The sequence below is a fragment of the Triticum aestivum genome, chromosome 1B (assembly GCF_018294505.1).
Source record: "Triticum aestivum cultivar Chinese Spring chromosome 1B, IWGSC CS RefSeq v2.1, whole genome shotgun sequence".
NCBI classification, from domain to species: domain Eukaryota; kingdom Viridiplantae; phylum Streptophyta; class Magnoliopsida; order Poales; family Poaceae; genus Triticum; species Triticum aestivum.
The window spans coordinates 601077706-601096337 of NC_057795.1; the positions used below are offsets into that span (position 1 = coordinate 601077706).

The following is an 18632-nucleotide window of genomic DNA, read 5'->3' on the forward strand; positions in this document are numbered from 1 at the left end:
TGGTCAATGGTTTATTCTTAATGAATCTCGAACGTAATGTTACACATATTCATAGCTTGAATACCAAAAGATGTAAAGTTGATAACGATAGTCCCACATACTTGTGGCACTGCCGCCTTGGTCACATTGGTGTCAAGCACATGAAGAAGCTCCATGCTGATGGACTTTTAGAGTCTCTCGATTATGAATCATTTGACACATGCGAACCATGCCTCATGGGTAAAATGACCAAGACTCCATTCTCCGGAACAATGGAGCGAGCAACCAACTTATGGAAATCATACATACTGATGTGTGCGGTCCAATGAGCGTTGAGGCTCGCGGAGGATATCCTTATGTTCTCACTCTCACTGATGACTTGAGTAGATATGGGTATGTTTACTTGATGAAAGACAAGTCTGAGACCTTTGAAAAGTTCAAAGAATTTCAGAATGAGGTAGAGAATCAACGTGACCAAAAGATAAAGTTCCTACGATCGGATCATGGAGGAGAATATTTAAGTCACGAATTTGGTACACACTTAAGAAAATACGGAATCATTTCACAACTCACGCCGCCTGGAACACCTCAGCGTAACGGTGTGTCCGAACGTCGTAATCGCACTCTATTGGATATGGTGCGATCTATAATGTCTCTTACCGATTTACCGCTATCATTTTGGGGATATGCTCTAGAGACAGCTACATTCACTTTAAATAGGGCACCGTCTAAATCCGTTGAGACAACACCGTATGAATTATGGTTTGGGAAGAAACCTAACCTGTCGTTTCTAAAAGTTTGGGGATGCGATGCTTATGTCAAGAAACTTCAACCTGAAAAGCTCGAACCCAAGTTGGAAAAATGCGTCTTCATAGGATACCCTAAAGAAACCATTGGGTATACCTTCTACTTAAGATCCGAGGGCAAGATCTTTGTTGCCAAGAACGGATCCTTTCTGGAAAAAGAGTTTCTATCGAAAGGAGTAAGTGGGAGGAAAGTAGAACTCGATGAAGTACTACCTCTTGAACCGGAAAGTAGTGCAGCTCAGGAAAACGTTCCTGTGGTGCCTACACCGACTAGAGAGGAAATTAATGATGATGATCAAGGTACTTCTGATCAAGTTGCTACGTAACTTCGTAGGTCCACAAGGACACGTTCCACACCAGAGTGGTATGGCAACCCTGTCCTGGAAATCATGTTGTTAGACAACGGTGAACCTTCGAACTATGAAGAAGCGATGGCGGGCCCAGATTCCAACAAATGGCTAGAAGCCATGCAATCCGAGATAGAATCCATGTATGAAAACAATGTATGGACTTTGACTGACTTGCCCGATGATCGGCGAGCGATAGAAAACAAATGGATCTTTAAGAAGAAGACGGACGCGGATGGTAATGTCACCATCTATAAAGCTCGACTTGTCACTAAGGGTTATCGGCAAGTTCAAGGGATTGACTATGATGAGACTTTCTCTCTCGTAGCGAAGCTTAAGTCCGTCCGAATCATGTTAGCAATTGCCGTATACTATGATTATGAGATATGGCAGATGGACGTCAAAACGGCATTCCTTAACGGTTATCTTAAGGAAGAGGTGTATATGATGCAGCCGAAAGGTTTTGTCGATCCTAAGAATGCTAACAAAGTGTGCAAGCTCCAGCGATCCATGGCTGGTGCAAGCATCTCGGAGTTGGAACATTCACTTTGATGAGATGATCAAAGTGTTTGGGTTTATGCAGACTTATGGAGAAGCCTGCGTTTACAAGAAAGTGAGTGGGAGCTCTGTAGCATTTCTCATATTATATGTAGATGACATACTTTTGATGGGAAATGATATAGAATTCTTGGACAGCATCAAGGCCTACTTGAATAAAAGTTTTTCAATGAAGGACCTTGGAGAAGCTGCTTACATATTAGGCATCAAGATCTATAGGGATAGATCGAGACGCCTCATAGGTCTTTCACAAAGCACATACCTTGATAAGATTTTGAAGAAGTTCAAAATGGATCAGTCCAAGAAGGGGTTCTTGCCTGTATTGCAAGGTGTGAAATTGAGCTCGGCTCAATGCCCGACCACGGCAAAAGATAAAGAAGAGATGAGTGTCATCCCCCTATGCTTCAGCCATAGGATCTATTATGTATGCCATGTTGTGTACCAGACCAGATGTAAACCTTGTCGTAAGTTTGGTAGGAAGGTACCAAAGTAATCGCGGCAAGGAACACTGGACAACGGTCAAGAATATCCTAAAGTACCTGAAAAGGACAAAGGACATGTTTCTCATTTATGGAGGTGACGAAGAGCTCGTCGTAAAGGGTTACGTCGACGCTAGCTTCGACACAGATCTGGATGACTCTAAGTCACAAACCGGATACGTGTATATGTGGAATGGTGGAGCAGTAAGCTGGTGCAGTTGCAAGCAGAGCGTCGTGGTGGGATCTACATGTGAAGCGGAGTACATGGCAGCCTCAGAGGCAGCGCATGAAGCAATTTGGGTGAAGGAGTTCATCACCGACCTAGGAGTCATACCCAATGCGTCGGGGGCGATCAAACTCTTCTGTGATAACACTGGAGCTATTGCCCTTGCCAAGGAGCCCAGGTTTCACAAGAAGACCAGGCACATCAAGCGTCGCTTCAACTCCATCCGTGAAAATGTTCAAGATGGAGACATATATATTTGCAAAGTACATACGGATCTGAATGTCGCGGATCCGTTGACTAAACCTCTCTCGCGAGCAAAACATGATCAACACCAGAACTCTATGGGTGTTCGATTCATCACAATGTAACTAGATTATTGACTCTAATGCAAGTGGGAGACTGTTGGAAATATGCCCTAGAGGCAATAATAAAAGGATTATTATTATATTTCCTTGTTCATGATAATTGTCTTTTATTCATGCTATAATTGTATTATTCAGAAATCGTAATACACTTGTGGATACATAGACCACAATACGTCCCTAGTAAGCCTCTAGTTGACTAGCTCATTGGTCAACAGATAGTCATGGTTACCTGACTATGAACATTAGATGTCATTGACAACGGGATCACATCATTAGGAGAATGATGTGATGGACAAGACCCATTCCTAAGCATAGCACAAGATCGTGTAGTTTGTTTTGCTAGAGCTTTTCCAATGTCAAGTATCTCTTCCTTAGACCATGAGATCGTGTAACTCCCGGATACCGTAGGAGTGCTTTGGGTGTACCAAACGTCACAACGTAACTGGGTGACTATAAAGGTGCACTACAGGTATCTCTGAAAGTGTCTGTTGGGTTGACACGGATCGAGACTGGGATTTGTCACTCCGTGTTACGGAGAGGTATCACTGGGCCCACTCGGTAGTGCATCATCATAATGATCTCAAAGTGACCAAGTGTCTGGTCACGGGATCATGCATTGCGGTACGAGTAAAGTGACTTGCCGGTAACAAGACTGAATGAGGTATTGGGATACCGACGATCGAGTCTCGGGCAAGTAACATACCGTCTGACAAAGGGAATAGTATACGGGGTTGCTTGAACCCTCGACATCGTGGTTCATCCGATGAGATCATCGAGGAGTATGTGGGAGCCAACATGGGTATCCAGATCCCGCTGTTGGTTATTGACCGGAGAACTGTCTCGGTCATGTCTGCATGTCTCCCGAACCCGTAGGGTCTACACACTTAAGGTTCGATGACGCTAGGGTTGTATGAATATGAGTATGCAGCAAACTGAATGTTGTTCGGAGTCCCAGATGAGATCCTGGACGTCACGAGGAGTTCCGTAATGGTCCGGAGGTAAAGAATTATATATAGGAAGTGTTGTTTCGACCATCGGGAAAGTTTCGGGGTCACCCGGTATTGTACCGGGACCACCGGAAGGGTCCCGAGGGTCCACCGGTTGGGGCCACCTATCCTGGAGGGCCCCGTGGGCTGAAGTGGGAGGGGAACCAGCCCCTAGTGGGCTGGTGCGCCCCCCTTGGGCCCTCCTGCGCCTAGGGTTAGAAACCCTAGGTGGGGGGGGGGGCGCACCACTTGCCCTGGGGGGCACTCCACCCCCCCTTGCCGCCGCCCCCTTGGGAGATTGCATCTCCCAGGGCCGGCGCCCCCCCTGGGGGCATATATGAAGGAGGGCAGGGGGAGGGCAGCAAAAAAAACCAAGTCTTGGCGCCTCCCTCCCCCTGCTACACCTCGTCCTCCTCCCGCAGCAGCTTGGCGAAGCCCTGCCGGAGTTCTGCTGCATCCACCACCATGCCGTCGTGCTGCTGGATCATCATCAACCTCTCCTTCCCCCTTGCTGGATCAAGACGGAGGAGACATTATGCTGACCGTACATGTGTTGAACGTGGATGTGTCGTCCGTTCGGCGCTAGGATCTCCGGTGATAGGATCACGACGAGAATGACTACTTCAACCCCGTTCTTTTGAACGCTTCTGCTCGCGATCTACAAAGTGGTATGTAGATGCATCTCTCCTTTCACTCGTTGCTTAGATGAACTCATAGATGGATCTTGGTGAAACCGTAGGAAAATTTTTATTTTCTGCAACGTTCCCCAACAGAGTGCCCCCCAAGGCAAGTGGTGCGCTCCCACCCTAGGGTTTCCAACCCTAGGCGCAAGGGGGGGCCCAAAGGGGGGGGCGCACCAGCCCACTAGGGGCTGGTTCCCCTCCCAGTTCAGCCCATGGGGCCCTCCGGGATAGGTGGCCCCACCCGGTGGACCCCCGGGACCCTTCCGGTGGTCCCGGTACAATACCGGATGACCCCGAAACTTTCTCGATGGCCGAAACAGTACTTCCTATACATAATTCTTTACCTCCGGACCATTTAGGAATTCCTCGTGACGTCCGGGATCTCATCCGGGACTCCGAACAACTTTCGGTTTGCTGCATACTCATATTCATACAACCCTAGCGTCACCGAACCTTAAGTGTGTAGACCCTACGGGTTCGGGAGACATGCAGACATGACCGAGACGGCTCTCCGGTCAATAACCAACAGCGGGATCTGGATACCCATGTTGGCTCCCACATGCACCTCGATGATCTCATCGGATGAACCACGATGTCGAGGATTCAATCAACCCCGTATACTATTCCCTTTGTCAGACGGTACGTTACTTGCCCGAGACTCGATTGTCAGTATCCCAATACCTCGTTTAGTCTCGTTACCCGCAAGTCACTTTACTCGTACCGTAATGCATGATCCCATGACGAAACACTTGGTCACTTTGAGCTCATTATGATGATGCATTACCGAGTGGGCCTAGAGATACCTCTCCGTCATAGGAGTGACAAATCCCAGTCTCGATCCGTGTCAACCCAACAGACACTTTCGGAGATACCTGTAGTGTACCTTTATAGTCACCCAGTTATGTTGCGACGTTTGATACACCCAAAGCACTCCTACGGTATCCGGGAGTTACACGATCTCATGGTCTAAGGAAAAGATACTTGACATTGGAAAAGCTCTAGCAAAACGAACTACACGATCTTGTGCTATGCTTAGGATTGGGTCTTGTCCATCACATCATTCTCCTAATGATGTGATCCCGTTATCAACGACATCTAATGTCCATAGTCAGGAAACCATGACTATTTGTTGATCAACGAGCTAGTCAACTAGAGGCTTACTAGGGACATATTATGGTCTATGTATTCATACGTGTATTACGATTTCCGGATAATACAATTATAGCATGAATAAAGACAATTATCATGAACAAGGAAATATAATAATAATCCTTTTTTTATTGCCTCTAGGGCATATTTCCAACAGTAGAGTCATGTTGTGATGCCATGTTGTATTTGCACATATCGAGCATATTGTGTGTATGTTATTGAAATGCTTGGTATGTGTGGGATCTGACTATCTAGTTGTTTATCCTTGGTAGCCTCTCTTACCGGGAAATGTCTCCTAGTGCTTCCACTGAGTCCTGGTAGCTTGCTACTGCTCCGGAACACTTTGGTTGCCCGACATGTGTCCTTCTTCGTTCCTGTGTCTGTCCCTTTGGGGAAATGTCACGCGGTGTCTACCGGAGTCCTGATAGCCTGCTACAGCCCGGATTCTCCGGAGTCCTGCTAGCCCAGCCGCTACAGCCCGGATTCACTCGCTGATGACCGACACGTTCGTTGCTGGGTCATGTATGCCTGTCCCTGTAAGTTAGCGCCACTTTGGGTTCACGACTAGCCATGTCAGCCCGGGTTCTTTGCCATATGGATGCTAGCGACACTATCATATACGTGAGCCAAGAGGCGCAAACGGTCCCGGGCCTAGTAAGGCGACACCCGTGGAATACCGTGCGTGAGGCCGCAAAGTGATATGATGTATTACATGCTAGATCGGTGTGGCATAGGATCGGGGTCCTGACAGCCTCGTAGCGCATCTGCTCCTCGCCGTCGGCCTGCTCCTAACAGAGCCAGTGCTCCTTCCATCGCTCGAGGTGGGCCGCCTCCTCCTCCGGCGTGGCGGCGAAGTGTACGGGAGGCGCGCTCACCCACTCACGGTACTGGCCCGTCCACGAGTAGGCCTCCTCCGGCCAAGTGGGTGGAGACGGGGAGGGCTTACGCGACGGCTCCGGCTTCGTCTTGGGCTGGACGGGCGGCGACGGTGGAGGCGGCGACACGAAGAGCGGGGTGTGGACGTAGTCCCCCGCCACCGACAGGGCAAGGGCTTGCTCCAGCCCATCCCAGTGCGTGTCCTCATCGATGCAGCTAGCCTCCAGCACATGCTGCGGGGCCTCCTCGAGGGCGGCTTGGTACTCCGCCTCCGCCTCCATGTCCTTCGGCTCTACCTCCGGGGGCGGCGCTGGGAACGGCTGCGGGACGGAGTCGACACCCGAGCGTCGTTGCTCCTTGTGTTCGAGGGCAAACCAAGCCTCCCAGTTGGGAGAGTCGGCGGCGTACTCGGGCAGCCAACACTGCTCCAGCATGAGCAGCACGCGGCGCCGGCGCACCTTGTCGTCGTGCGCCCGCTGGGTCTGCGGAACCGCTGGCACCGGGATCCGGTTTGGATCCAAATGCCAATGGTGCAGCAGCGTCACGTTGGGGTAGGGGAGGGGCTGCCTATTCTCCCAGTGCCACCACGCTTGGTGCACCGGGATGTGCAGGCGCCGGCGTTTAGTGCAAAAATGCGCCGGTGGTGGAGGGGGAGGGGGAGCACGGGATGACGAGGCGCCGGGGTTGCCCTTGCCCTTGCTGCTGCCGAAAAGGCCCATGGGCGCGCTAGGCTTTGCGGTCGCCGGCGAGGAAGCAAATGGGGTGGTGGGGGGTAGATGTGGACAGGAGAAGTGGATGAGGCCGACCCCTCCGCACGTGTGGTTAAAAAAGGATGCGCGCACTGGCTGACGCGTGGGCCCGCTGTCGGTGGTCGTCATAAATAAGATGACCGGTGGCGGTTGGGTGGCCGCTAGGTGGGGACGCGGCGGACGGCAAGGAGATGCGCGGCGCGTCCGCTTCGCGTCCGCGCCGACGCATTCCAGGCGCAATTTTGGGCCAGAAATGGGTCGGCGCGGACGCCAGGCGGACACGATTTGAGTTTGGGTCGGCGCGTTGGGCCGCCACTTTTGTACGCGCCGACCCAAACAGACGCGGGCGGACGAAATGGGTCGCCCCATTGGAGTTGCTCTAAGTACTCCCTCCGTTTTTTTAGTTTGCATATAAATTTATCAAAAGTTAAAGTATCTAGTATAATTTGATCAAATTTATAGGAAAAAATATCAACATTCACAATACTAAATCAATATCATTAGATTCATTATGAAATGTAGTTTCAAATTATATATATTTGGTATTGTAGGTGCTGATATTTTTTTATCGAAATATGTATGTGCCAACCGTGTGGCAGATTGCAAAATTGCCACCCGATCTCACCAACGTCTATGGACATGATCTCGCCTGGCAATCCAGATCGAACCGCACCGTTCCGCTTCTCCCCCGCGCGCGATCGTGCGATACTTTTTTCCTCTTCGGGCGAAAAAAATTATCATTAAGTGGGGTTCGATCCCTCAACCAACAGGTTCGTGTGTAGGCTGAGTACCACTGGGATAATTTCATTCACATGTGCACAAGTAGATTAGCTAAGTATTCAGGCTGTGAGAGTTCCGATGGATCCAAACCAAGATTGATCCATCTCGTGCTCGCATAAATAAAAAAGTTTGGGCACTCGCTAAATTAACCGGCACTTCTATAAACAACTGACTAGTGTTTAGAATTTGCTGCTATTGTATATATATCGGCATCTCAATTTCCATACATCTCAACTTCGGCACTTCTATATTTGTTTTAGCTGATGATGGTAACTTTGACCCGAATGAAAAATTGTTGAAACATTCCCCTGGTAACCTCTGTGTAGACCTGATAACATATGAACACACACACACACACCATGGTAACTTTGACTGGGAAAAAGTTCTTGAATTTTACCACGGTAACTTCTATGTCCATAACATGGAAACTTAAGCTCTGCAGATCTAATAACTCACGTACAAACATAATGGTAACTATTTTACCTAAGGAAAAGAGTTTGTGAAACATACTCATGTAATTTTTGTGTAAAAAGTCTGGTAATATACGCACCACCGTGTTGGTAACTTACGTACAAACACAATGGTAAACTTTGACCAGAGAAAAAACTTGTTAAAAACATACCCCGGTAATTTCTGCGTAAATAGCATGGTAATATATGCGTTGCAAACCTAATAACTTAGGTGCAAACACCACAGTATATTTTACCTAGGGAAGCCAACTTACAAGCATGCCTGCACCTCCGCGCCCCTCTTGACCACCTAGCTGTAATCACCACCGCCGGCGTGCAACAACAACATTGGCAGTAGCAGGAAGAGACTTCACTGCAAGGTTACATTTCCTAGTAGGGTCGCAAAATGTTTGATGAAGTGCGTGTTTGGTTCTTCCTGGCGTGGATAGTAGTTGTGGTTGAAAATGACATGTAACTTTTGACCAAATAAGGTTTTTAAAGCAGTGTAGGCTGATAATTTGTATATAAACATCATGATACCTTTTTGACTCAGGGTAAACAAATATTTGAAATATACCTACGATAACTTTTGTGTAATAGCATGATAATATACATATTGCAGACTTGATAACTTACGTCCAAAACATAACGATAGTTTTTGACCTATTAGGCTCGCAAAATAACTCCATTAATTTTTATGTAAAAGCATGGTTTTTAAGCAACCCAGGCCTGATAACTTACAAACAGAATCATGTTGATTTTTTGACTCAGAGAATTTTTTGTTCGAAACATGCATGTAATTTCTATGTAAATAACATGGTGATATAAACTCCAATAACCGATAACTTAGATACAAACATGGTAACCTTTTGACCCAGGAAACTTTTTGTTGAAAAACACATCTTCGCTAGCTTATGTATAAATAGTATGCTACTATACCTCCCATGTACTTGATAATTTACGAATAAAACACCACGGTAACATTAACCAAGGCATGAAAAGGCTGTTCAAAGATATACTCGCGATACTTTTCTGAAAATAGCATGCTAATATACGAACTGTTCACCTGATAATTTGCGTATAAACAACGCGGTAAATTTGACGAAGGGTGGAACAGTTGTTGAAAAACATACCCTGGTAATTTTTATGTAAATAACATGGTCATATAAAAATTATATACTGATAACTTAAGTACAAACGCTGTCGTGACATATTTGACCAAGGCGGAAAAAGTTGCTAAAAAATATAGCACGGTAACTTCTATGTAAATAGCATGGTAAGATAAGAATTACATACCTGATAACTTAAGTATAAACACCGCAGTAACATTTTTGACAAAGGAGGAAAAAGTTACTGAAAAGTATAGCACGGTAATTTGTATGTAAATTGCATGGTAATATAAAAATTTCATATCTGGTAACTTAAGTACAAACACCGCGGTAACATTTTTGACCAAGGAAGAAAAAGTTGCTGAAAAATATAGCACGTTAACTTAAGTACAAACAGCACGGTAACATTTTTGAACAAGGAAAAAAAGTTCCGAGAAAATATAGTACAATAATTTCTATGTAAATATCATGGTAATATACGAACCTCATACCTAATAAATTAAGTACAAACACCGCGGTAACATTTGACCAAGAGGGGAAAATAGTTTAAATACATACTCGACAACTACTATGTAAACAGTATGGTAATATGCGAACACTACTAGGGAAAAGCCTAGCAGCAGCACGGGTTTTGGGCCTATTAGTAGCGCGGGGGCCGGCGCTATAGCTAACGTATAGCAGTAGCACGGGTGCCACCCGCGCTACTACTACGTCTGTTAGTAGTAGCATGGGTAAAAACCCGCGCTACTACTAATCTCTAATCTCTGATTTTTCTTTTAAATTTTTTTGAAAAAAAAATCGATTTTTCCCCTAATTTTCAAATTTCTGAATTATTTTAACCTCAAACGTCTAATCACTCCTCATCGCTGCTCAATTTAATCTCTAATCTCTAATCACCCCTCATCATTCCAAATGATCTAACTTCCCGGACGGTCACCCATCCTCTCACTACTCCAACCTGAGCACGCTTAACTTTCGGGTTCTATTCTCCCTCGTTTCCAAGTCTGCACTTGTTGTTTTCCTGACAATAGTAAGATGTCAATCCTATTAACCTCAGGAATTTAGCTTGAGCATGAAGTCACATATTTCATTGTTTGAGTTTGAAACTATTGTTCTAAAAAATTAGTAACACTAATATTTCTTGAATAATTAGTTTGACCACAGTTTGACCATAGTTTGACTAGATTTTACCAAAATTCAAAAAGACTGAAATAATTATTTAGTAACACTAATATTCTTAAATAATTAGTTTGACCATAGTTTGACCAGATTTAACAAAAATTAAAAAAAATTGAAATTTGATGAATTTTTTTGCCTCCAGATCTCAAAGAGCCCCGTAACTTTTTTTCTGTTAGGTTTTTGAGGATCTTGAAAATGTTTAACGGGGTTCCCCCGATTAAATTTGGATGTAACTTTTCGAGTAGATGATTTTTCATATAAAAAAGTTTTTCATCCGAGTTAGTATGCAAAAGTTATGCCCATTTTTACAAATTCTCGAGAGATTTTGCAAATAAAGTCAAAATTCACATTTGCAAATTTTCCCAACAACTAGACCACATATCACATGGGAAACTTATTTTCTTTTATTTTTTTGACATTTTCATCATTTTCTTTTATTTTTCTTAAAACTGAAAAGGCGATCAGGGGGGCGGGGGGTAGAGTTTGAAAATGGGACCTTTATTACCGGTTGGTGGCTCAAATCGGGACTAAAGGTCTAACCTTTAGTACTAATATTTAGTAACACTAATATTCTTGAATAATTATTTAGTAACACTAATACTTCTTGAATAAGTAGTTTTACCACAGTTTGACCAGATTTGACCAAAATTGAAGAAAAAAACTAAAATCGTATGCAAAAGTTATATTATACGTTTTTTGAAGTTTCCTTGTATAATAACTTTCTTCCATAGGCCACCAAATTTGACCAGATTGACCAGATTTGACCATCTTGAATAACTTTTTTTCCTTTTAGAATTTGAGGATTCTAAAAATTTGCAAACAAGCCATAGGCCGCCAAAATCGGATGCGGATTTTCGTGCTGAACATTTTGATATATTATACAAAACTGAAAAGGCGATCCACGGGGGGTAGAGTTTAAAAAACCCATTATTTAGTAGTAGCGCGGGTTTTTACCCCTCGCTACTACTATGGCATGTCCCCGAGGGGCACGGTTGAGACCGATTAGTAGTAGCGAGGGGTAAAAACCCGCGCTACTACTATGGCATGGTCCAGGGGCACGATAGAGACCACTTAGTAGTAGCGAGGGTTAAAAATCAACGCTACTGCTATCAACTTAATAGTAGCGAGGGTTAAAAACCCGCGCTACTACTGGCATGTCCCGGGGGGCACGGTAGAGACCGCTTAGTAGTAGCGAGGGTTAAAAACCCGCGCTACTGCTATCAACTTAGTAGTAGCGAGGTTTAAAAACCTGCACTACTAGTAAGTAGCAGTAGCGAGGGTTTTTAACCCTAGGGTTTTTAACCCTCGCTACTAGTAACTTTCTGTGTATAAGCTTTTCCCTAGTAGTGGAACCTCATACCAGATAACTTAAGTACAAACACTGTGGTGATTTGCATCTGAAAAAGGAGGAAAGGGGACGCCCGAGTTTGTGAACCATCTGAACCGGTGAAAAACGTCTAAAAAAGTTCCAAATCCCAAACAAATGAGTCTGTCTGTTTGAATTTTCAGTTCCATTCGATCCCATCTCAAGAAGGTAAAAGTAGTGTGTAAGTTGAAAGAAATCAATAATGTGGCGTAGCCCAGTTGGTTGTTGTTGCTAAATATGTTGTGGTAGGTTGTGGGTTTGATTTCCCTCCATTGCAGCTTTTTCGCTTTTTTTTAACTGCAAGCGTGTGTGCGCATAATCGGGACGGGCCCAGGTGGCCCAAAAAACCAGGAGAAGAAAATCGGGAGAAGGAAGGGGTTCGTGGGAGGGGGTTGGGATGACCTAGAAAATCGGGAGAAGGGAGGGGTTCGTGCGGGGGGGTCTGGATGGCTTAGAAAATCGGAAGAAGAAGGGATGGGTTTCGTGCGGCACGAGGGTGTGTGTGGTGGTTCCATCAAAAAAAAGATGTGTGTGGTGGTTTTTGCAATCTGACACACGATTGCCAGTTATCATAGTTTTTTTTAATATAAATTTAATCAAACTTTGTAAAGTTTGACTTGGCATAAATTTATACGTGGAGCAAAAAGTAACAGAGGGAGTATATCATCCGTTTGAACGAATGTACGCATCATGAGGGAGTGGCTTTCAGGGCCGATTGATCATTAAGGGTGCGTTTGTTTGCAAAGTATTTTTTGCGTTTTTTTGGAAATACCGCGGTTTCTGAAAAAACTTCGGTACTAGTACATACTTTGAGGTCTTTGGATGAAACAAAAACAAAAGTTTTGTAATAGTTTTTCTTCTCGTGACCGGCCATTGGAAACCCTAGCAGCCGCCAAGAGTGTCTACCCTTCAGACATCGTCCCCCCTATGGCCCCCTCTGAAAACGACCTCTCGCCATAGGTGGTGAGGGGGAAGGGGGTCGCCGGATCCTGCGCGTGCGGATCATGTACCTTTAGGTTTTGGGCCGTTCGGTGGTGGCGGCGGCGATGCTGAATAAAGAAACTCTAGGTCCTTTCCCAATGAGGTGATTGTCTCTATGGTTGGTGATGCTTTTGGGAACTAATCTGTTCAAGTGAGATGTCGTGGCGGCGCCGCCATTCTTGTGGTGGACTTATGTCCTCGAGCTCTGTCATTGCGACGGCGTCTGTTCAAATGTCGACACAGAGCTTGGAGGTAGTTCAGGAGCGGATGCAGATTACCGTCTGAATCGACGGCATCTGGAAGACGGATAGTGTTTTGAGTTCATGATTGATGGCTGGCAGGTATGGTTTCCTCCTTCAGCAGCTTAGTTGTGCGAGGGTGCCCCAGATCCAGTTGGCACTGCCGCCCACGGTCTTCGGGCCCCTCTCGTCCACAACTCCGTCCAATGCAACACGCAGCACCGAGCGGCGTTTGGGAAGAGCCGGGTCGTGCCGGCCTAGGCCCTCGACCGGTCCAAGACCATCGCCGAGTCAGGCTCCTGCCGTCAGCGCCGCCTCAACCACCAGCTCCTCCAAGCGGGGTTGGTGAAGCCCAAGTGCGTCAAGCGACGGAGGCAGCCAAACGTCTCGAGCTCGAGGCAGCGGCCGAGCAGGGATGCTGCAATGCCTAGCAGGCATTCTACCTCTAGCGCGACCACGAAGAGAAGGTGCCATGAACGGCAACTCTAGTAACAGCGCAGACAATGACAGAGGTCCAATGGCCTCAAAAGCCATGTATACAAGGTCACCTTCCAGTATCTGTTTAGTAAATTTTATCAGTTTGTTTTATTCAATTTTATTCGGTTTTATGCTCATTCCGTTCAAATGTTTCGAACATTTTGGTGTCCATGGTTGGATGGCTAGCGCCCCACCCGCAACAAGTTCAGACATGTCTACAGATATTTGGTGTCCTCGATTTGGTGATCCGCATTGGAGTTGCCTTAACACAATACGAAGTCACAATCTATGCAACATTAAATTCATTGAAGCGGAGAAATGTCAGGCACAATCATTCCATTGCATGGCAACGTTCGCACAAATTCTTGACAGTTGACTTGACGGTGGAGGGAACTTTGTCCGCAACATATCTTCCAATGGCCCAGAGGCCTTTGTGGGCTTGAGCAATCATCCGCTTGCCAATCTGAGGGCTGCACTTGTAACTTTTGTTGACACAAGATCGATCATCCTCCTCAATACCATTGTCATATACCGCGTCCAAAGTGAGACACTCAAGTGATGTTGCATTCTCAAGAATATGGCAGGTTAGTTCGACCATGCTCTTTGCAGCACAGAAGCCTATGATGGTCACGTCCTTGATGTTGTCATGGTGATGTCCTGGCATCCGTCTCAACACCGAGTCTTCAGATATCAACTCATGCTCTACGTTCCTCTGTGATACCTGTGTGAAGGAACAACCTGCACCCTATAGTTACATGCAGAGATAGGATACTGTTGTTGTTGCAAGCTAGAAGGAGAAAAGTGACTTACACCCAAAACAAAAGTCTCCACGAGAGGACAAGCGTCCAGAAAACTAACTAGAAAGAAATAATCATAGCCTGGAGAAAAGCCCCCCTGTCCTTCATGGTCAAAATCAATCTCTAAGTTCTTGAGGCAGTGGAATTTGCCATGTAAGATGGGCGTACTGAAGTCCTGCATATGATACGTCTATGTTAAATATATATACTATTGCCTAAAAAAGGTTATGCTATATTTCATGGCATAACTACGGCTATATGAATAATGATGCCGTCATTAATGATCACTCGCCCCTTAAAAAAATACAACAACAAAGCCTTTAGTCCCAAACAAGTTGGGGTATGCTAAAGCTGAAACCCATAGGATCTTGAAACCAGCTCATGGTTGTTGCACGTGGATAAAACAACGAAAACAAAAACTTTAGTTTGAGAATATACCTCACCAACTGAAGATACGTAGAGGGCTTCAAGATTTGGCATAATGTATGGAAGATCAACACAAGCATAACGAACGAGATTACGTTTGCTGGAATCTAGCACTTCTAGGTCCTTCACTTGCCATGTATATCCAAGTATAAGTTGTACCAGGTTGCCATCGATTTGAACGTTGCAAAGATTTGGAGCTTTATTTTCTACCGCCTTCAGAGCAAAACAACTAGACACGGACAAGGAGTTGAGCCTGTCTAACTGGCAAGGTATCTTGAGGGAAGTTATTTTATCGCAATTGTTGAGATCCAGCTCCTCCATAGCAAGAGAATTGGAAAGAAGGCGCCATAACTCATCACCCGTAATATCCACTTCGGAAAGTTCCAGCCTAGCTCGAGCTCCACGGTACCCATTATCATGGCCCTCTATTCACGTCATGATTTGTGCGTCTGAAAAGCTTCACGTGACCTTCTCCCAACCGCGCCAGCATCGTTAGCGAGTTCCGCTGTTGCAAGTGAATAGTAATTCGACCTAGCTAGGGCTAGGTTCTGCATGCTAGTTGTTGGGGTCAGCCCCTATTTGGCCTCTTCTGCACTGTTCATCTCGTGGCCTGGCTTCATCGGTTTCTCCCCACACATTCTCACAACTATCCCTCACCACCACCCAGGGGTGGACGAGAATTGAATAGTGCTTTTATGTGAGAATTTAATTTTGGTGTACACCGGACTGTATTTTATTTTGGCATACTACGCTTCAGCCATGGACTGGTAGAACACATGTTCGTGTAAAAAGTTTCTGGACTTGGGATAGGACAATATAAGGTACAGGTTGATGGAAAAAGAGTTCCCGAAACACGAACATGACAGCGGGGTCAACAAAAATTAAATCTTAATGCGCCGATTTGCAATGTCAACATCAATATGTTCATACGAATCTGGATCAAAAGATTTGCAGAACCAAGAAGCAAGAGTTGTTTCCAGTTTCCACAACTGAGGAAGAGCTGAATGTGCTGTGCCCGCGTCGTTGGCTGTCAAAAGTGTACAGCGGGTCTGATGGGGGATGGACACATGACAAGTCATGTCGTCTACAGTTACCTACCAGGCCCATCCAAATTTAAAATTGAGTAGGCCTCGGGGCAGAGGATTGAGGTTCGAGCGCCTGGTTCCAGCTGCTGAAATTCGCATCGAGGCACACATCCACATGAAAACTGGAGCCCGTATGGACGCCTCTGATATGGGGTACCATGTAGGACGCGGTAGGAAAAACTGCTCTCTATCCACTTCATCGAGATGCAGCCTTCTCAAGCAGCCGAAACCAGCCACTGGATGGAAGGCACAAGAGGTGAGGCGGAGATGCTGAATCGAGCTTCCACTCCCATTGGATAAAAGTGAGCATGGGAAGTTGTGATACGTTTCGTTGGGTTGTCCCGGCACCAAAAGTATGACTTCTTCGATCCCTGGAGCAACTGCAATGCGAAGCCACCTGTCGAGATAACTAGATTTGAGGGAAGAACCACCATAGTGAAGTTCAAATTTCTTCACTCCAATGCCTGAGTGTTTTTTCATGATGCGGTCAACTCTCTTGGCCAAAACCCTTGCGAGTTTATTGCTTCCATACACATTTCCATCCAGGCCCAGTGTTTCATTGCTGAAGGTGAGGTCGGGACGGCATCTCCAGGAGCTTAGTAATGTGTGAGACACACAGCCAGCTCTGACAGCATCTTGCAGTGGCAGCAGTGCCAATATATCATCCCAGATGCCCTGCAGACACACAAGAATGGGAGAGAAGTTAGCACTGGAATTGCATAGGCTGTGTTACATAGTTAAATAGCACAACCGAATGTGATTGTGATAGGTAAATTAAGCATTACATCCAGAGAATCGTTTTTCCTTGACAGTGTCATTAGTGGCCTTCCAAGAAAAGGTTAACTAGTAGTATTCCCTGAAGAGCAGCGTTACAACTTTACAAGGATGATACAACGTTTCAGTGAGGTGACAATCCTGCTCCCATGGAGTAATGAACTGACTAAGCTGCTCCTCAAAAATAAATTGTATGGAGGACTTTATCCAATCCAATTCCCACCAATCAAAGCAGCGCTAACCGAGAGACGCTTTCTCCTCGCATGAGGGAAAATATTAGGTGCAATGTGTGCAGGCGCCTTGCCATCTAACCAGCTGCTTGTCCATAAAGCAGCAGAGGAGAGGAACCATTACCAACCTCGGTCGAGGTACAGGAAGCAAATAGCTGCATGTCAGTGAGGTTGCAAGGAAGGTCTCTAATGCAAATCCCGTTCGAACCAGAGCCACCGAAATCTCAAGGCTCGGCTCAAGCATTGAAAATCCTTGACACCAAGCCCAGTATGCTTTTCTGGAGCACAAATCATCTTCCCCGTGCCCAAAGGAAATTTCTTGGCAGCTTATCACTCTTCTTGCTCTTGGTTGCCCAGTTATTGGGTGCAAAGATGGTGAGGAAGTAAGTTGTAATGGACATCAAGAACCAGTTGTAATGGACATCAAGACCCAGTTTGCAAGTGCCAGCTTTAATTTCCAGTACGAACCTAAAGCTTATTTCCCTTTCCAAGTCGTAAGCCTAGAAGCAATTTTATCGATCCAAGGTTGGATACCAATTTTCTGACTAACTAAACAAGCTACAGTGGCATAAAAAGTGGCTACAATCTACATGTCTGTGTGTCCATCAGCAGGTTTAGGAGTCTGATGGCTTGCTTGTGAGGAAGCTAGAGTTTAAACTTTCACACTCATAACAACATAGTTCGATCGACCCTAAAATATATTTCCACAACTTGAGTGCAGCTAGATACTCCTAAGTCGCAACGATTTGTGAGATAGAGTAGCCATGGCCATTAGATCATTTGGTTGGCGTACCTGTGGAAGGTCCGGCCCTGGACATCGCCTCGTTTTGCCACCTTGGGGATGACCGATTGAGCTTTTTTTGCCAGACAGTGAAGCGATTGACATGCCTGGCCATGATTGATATAACATAAGAAATCAAGAAAACGAAAACATAGGCGACGAGATCGAGACGGAGGGGCAAGATCGATCCGGCTTACTACGGGATTGTGTTTTCCGGCGGCGCCGATCCTGCCGCACGGGCAGGAGCCGGTTGAGCGCCAGCATCCCCATGATGGTACCCTTGAAATCCTCTGCTCGCCCGCTCTGTATATTTATCTGACCCGGCAAGCAAAGCAGACCGCCTCCGCACCGTCTGAATCGACAAGGTTCCAATTCAAGTTTGAGTTTGAGTTGAATTGACGGGAGTAGAAGAAAGTTTTTTTAGGGTGGGAGCAGAGGAAACTGCATCGACGCCGCCCTCTCTTTGCCTTGTCCTCGAGGCCTGCGTTTACCAGCCCGTGTAGAAAGGCCCATTAGTAATAGGGTTAATCAGACAGTATATGCCACTTTGCCTAAAAAAAGATAGTACTCCCTCCCTTTTTATTTACTCCGCATGTTAGGTTTGTCTAAAATCAAACTTTATATACTTTCAACAAGTTTATAGCAAAATATATTAATTCTTCCGTCACATAATGTAAGACGTTTTTCGACTCTGAGTCAAAAAACATCTTATATTATGGGACGGAGGGAGTAACATATATACACCATCATATATAT

The 18632-nt window shown here is 45.7% G+C and overlaps 1 protein-coding gene across 1 annotated transcript; it reads right to left on the minus strand.

Annotated features, from left to right (window-relative positions):
- Positions 1-15028: 15028 nt before the first annotated feature.
- Positions 15029-18248, minus strand: LOC123096756 (uncharacterized). The gene is made up of 3 exons (XM_044518533.1): positions 18074-18248; positions 17889-17983; positions 15029-16766 (listed from the first exon to the last, which is right to left on the minus strand). Exons 1-3 carry the CDS (start codon positions 18144-18146, stop codon positions 16101-16103), a joined length of 834 nt encoding a protein of 277 aa, XP_044374468.1. The 5' UTR covers positions 18147-18248; the 3' UTR covers positions 15029-16100.
- Positions 18249-18632: the final 384 nt, after the last annotated feature.

Excerpts from the sequence above, each read along its gene's own strand:
- LOC123096756 (XM_044518533.1), bottom strand. The coding sequence starts at position 18,146 with ATGGGGATGCTGGCGCTCAACCGGCTCCTGCCCGTGCGGCAGGATCGG. Across the intron at positions 17,984-18,073 it reads CCGGAAAACACAATCCCGTA|GCATGTCAATCGCTTCACTG; the intron begins GTAAGCCGGATC and ends AATCATGGCCAG. Across the intron at positions 16,767-17,888 it reads CAGGGCCGGACCTTCCACAG|GGCATCTGGGATGATATATT; the intron begins GTACGCCAACCA and ends GTGTGTCTGCAG.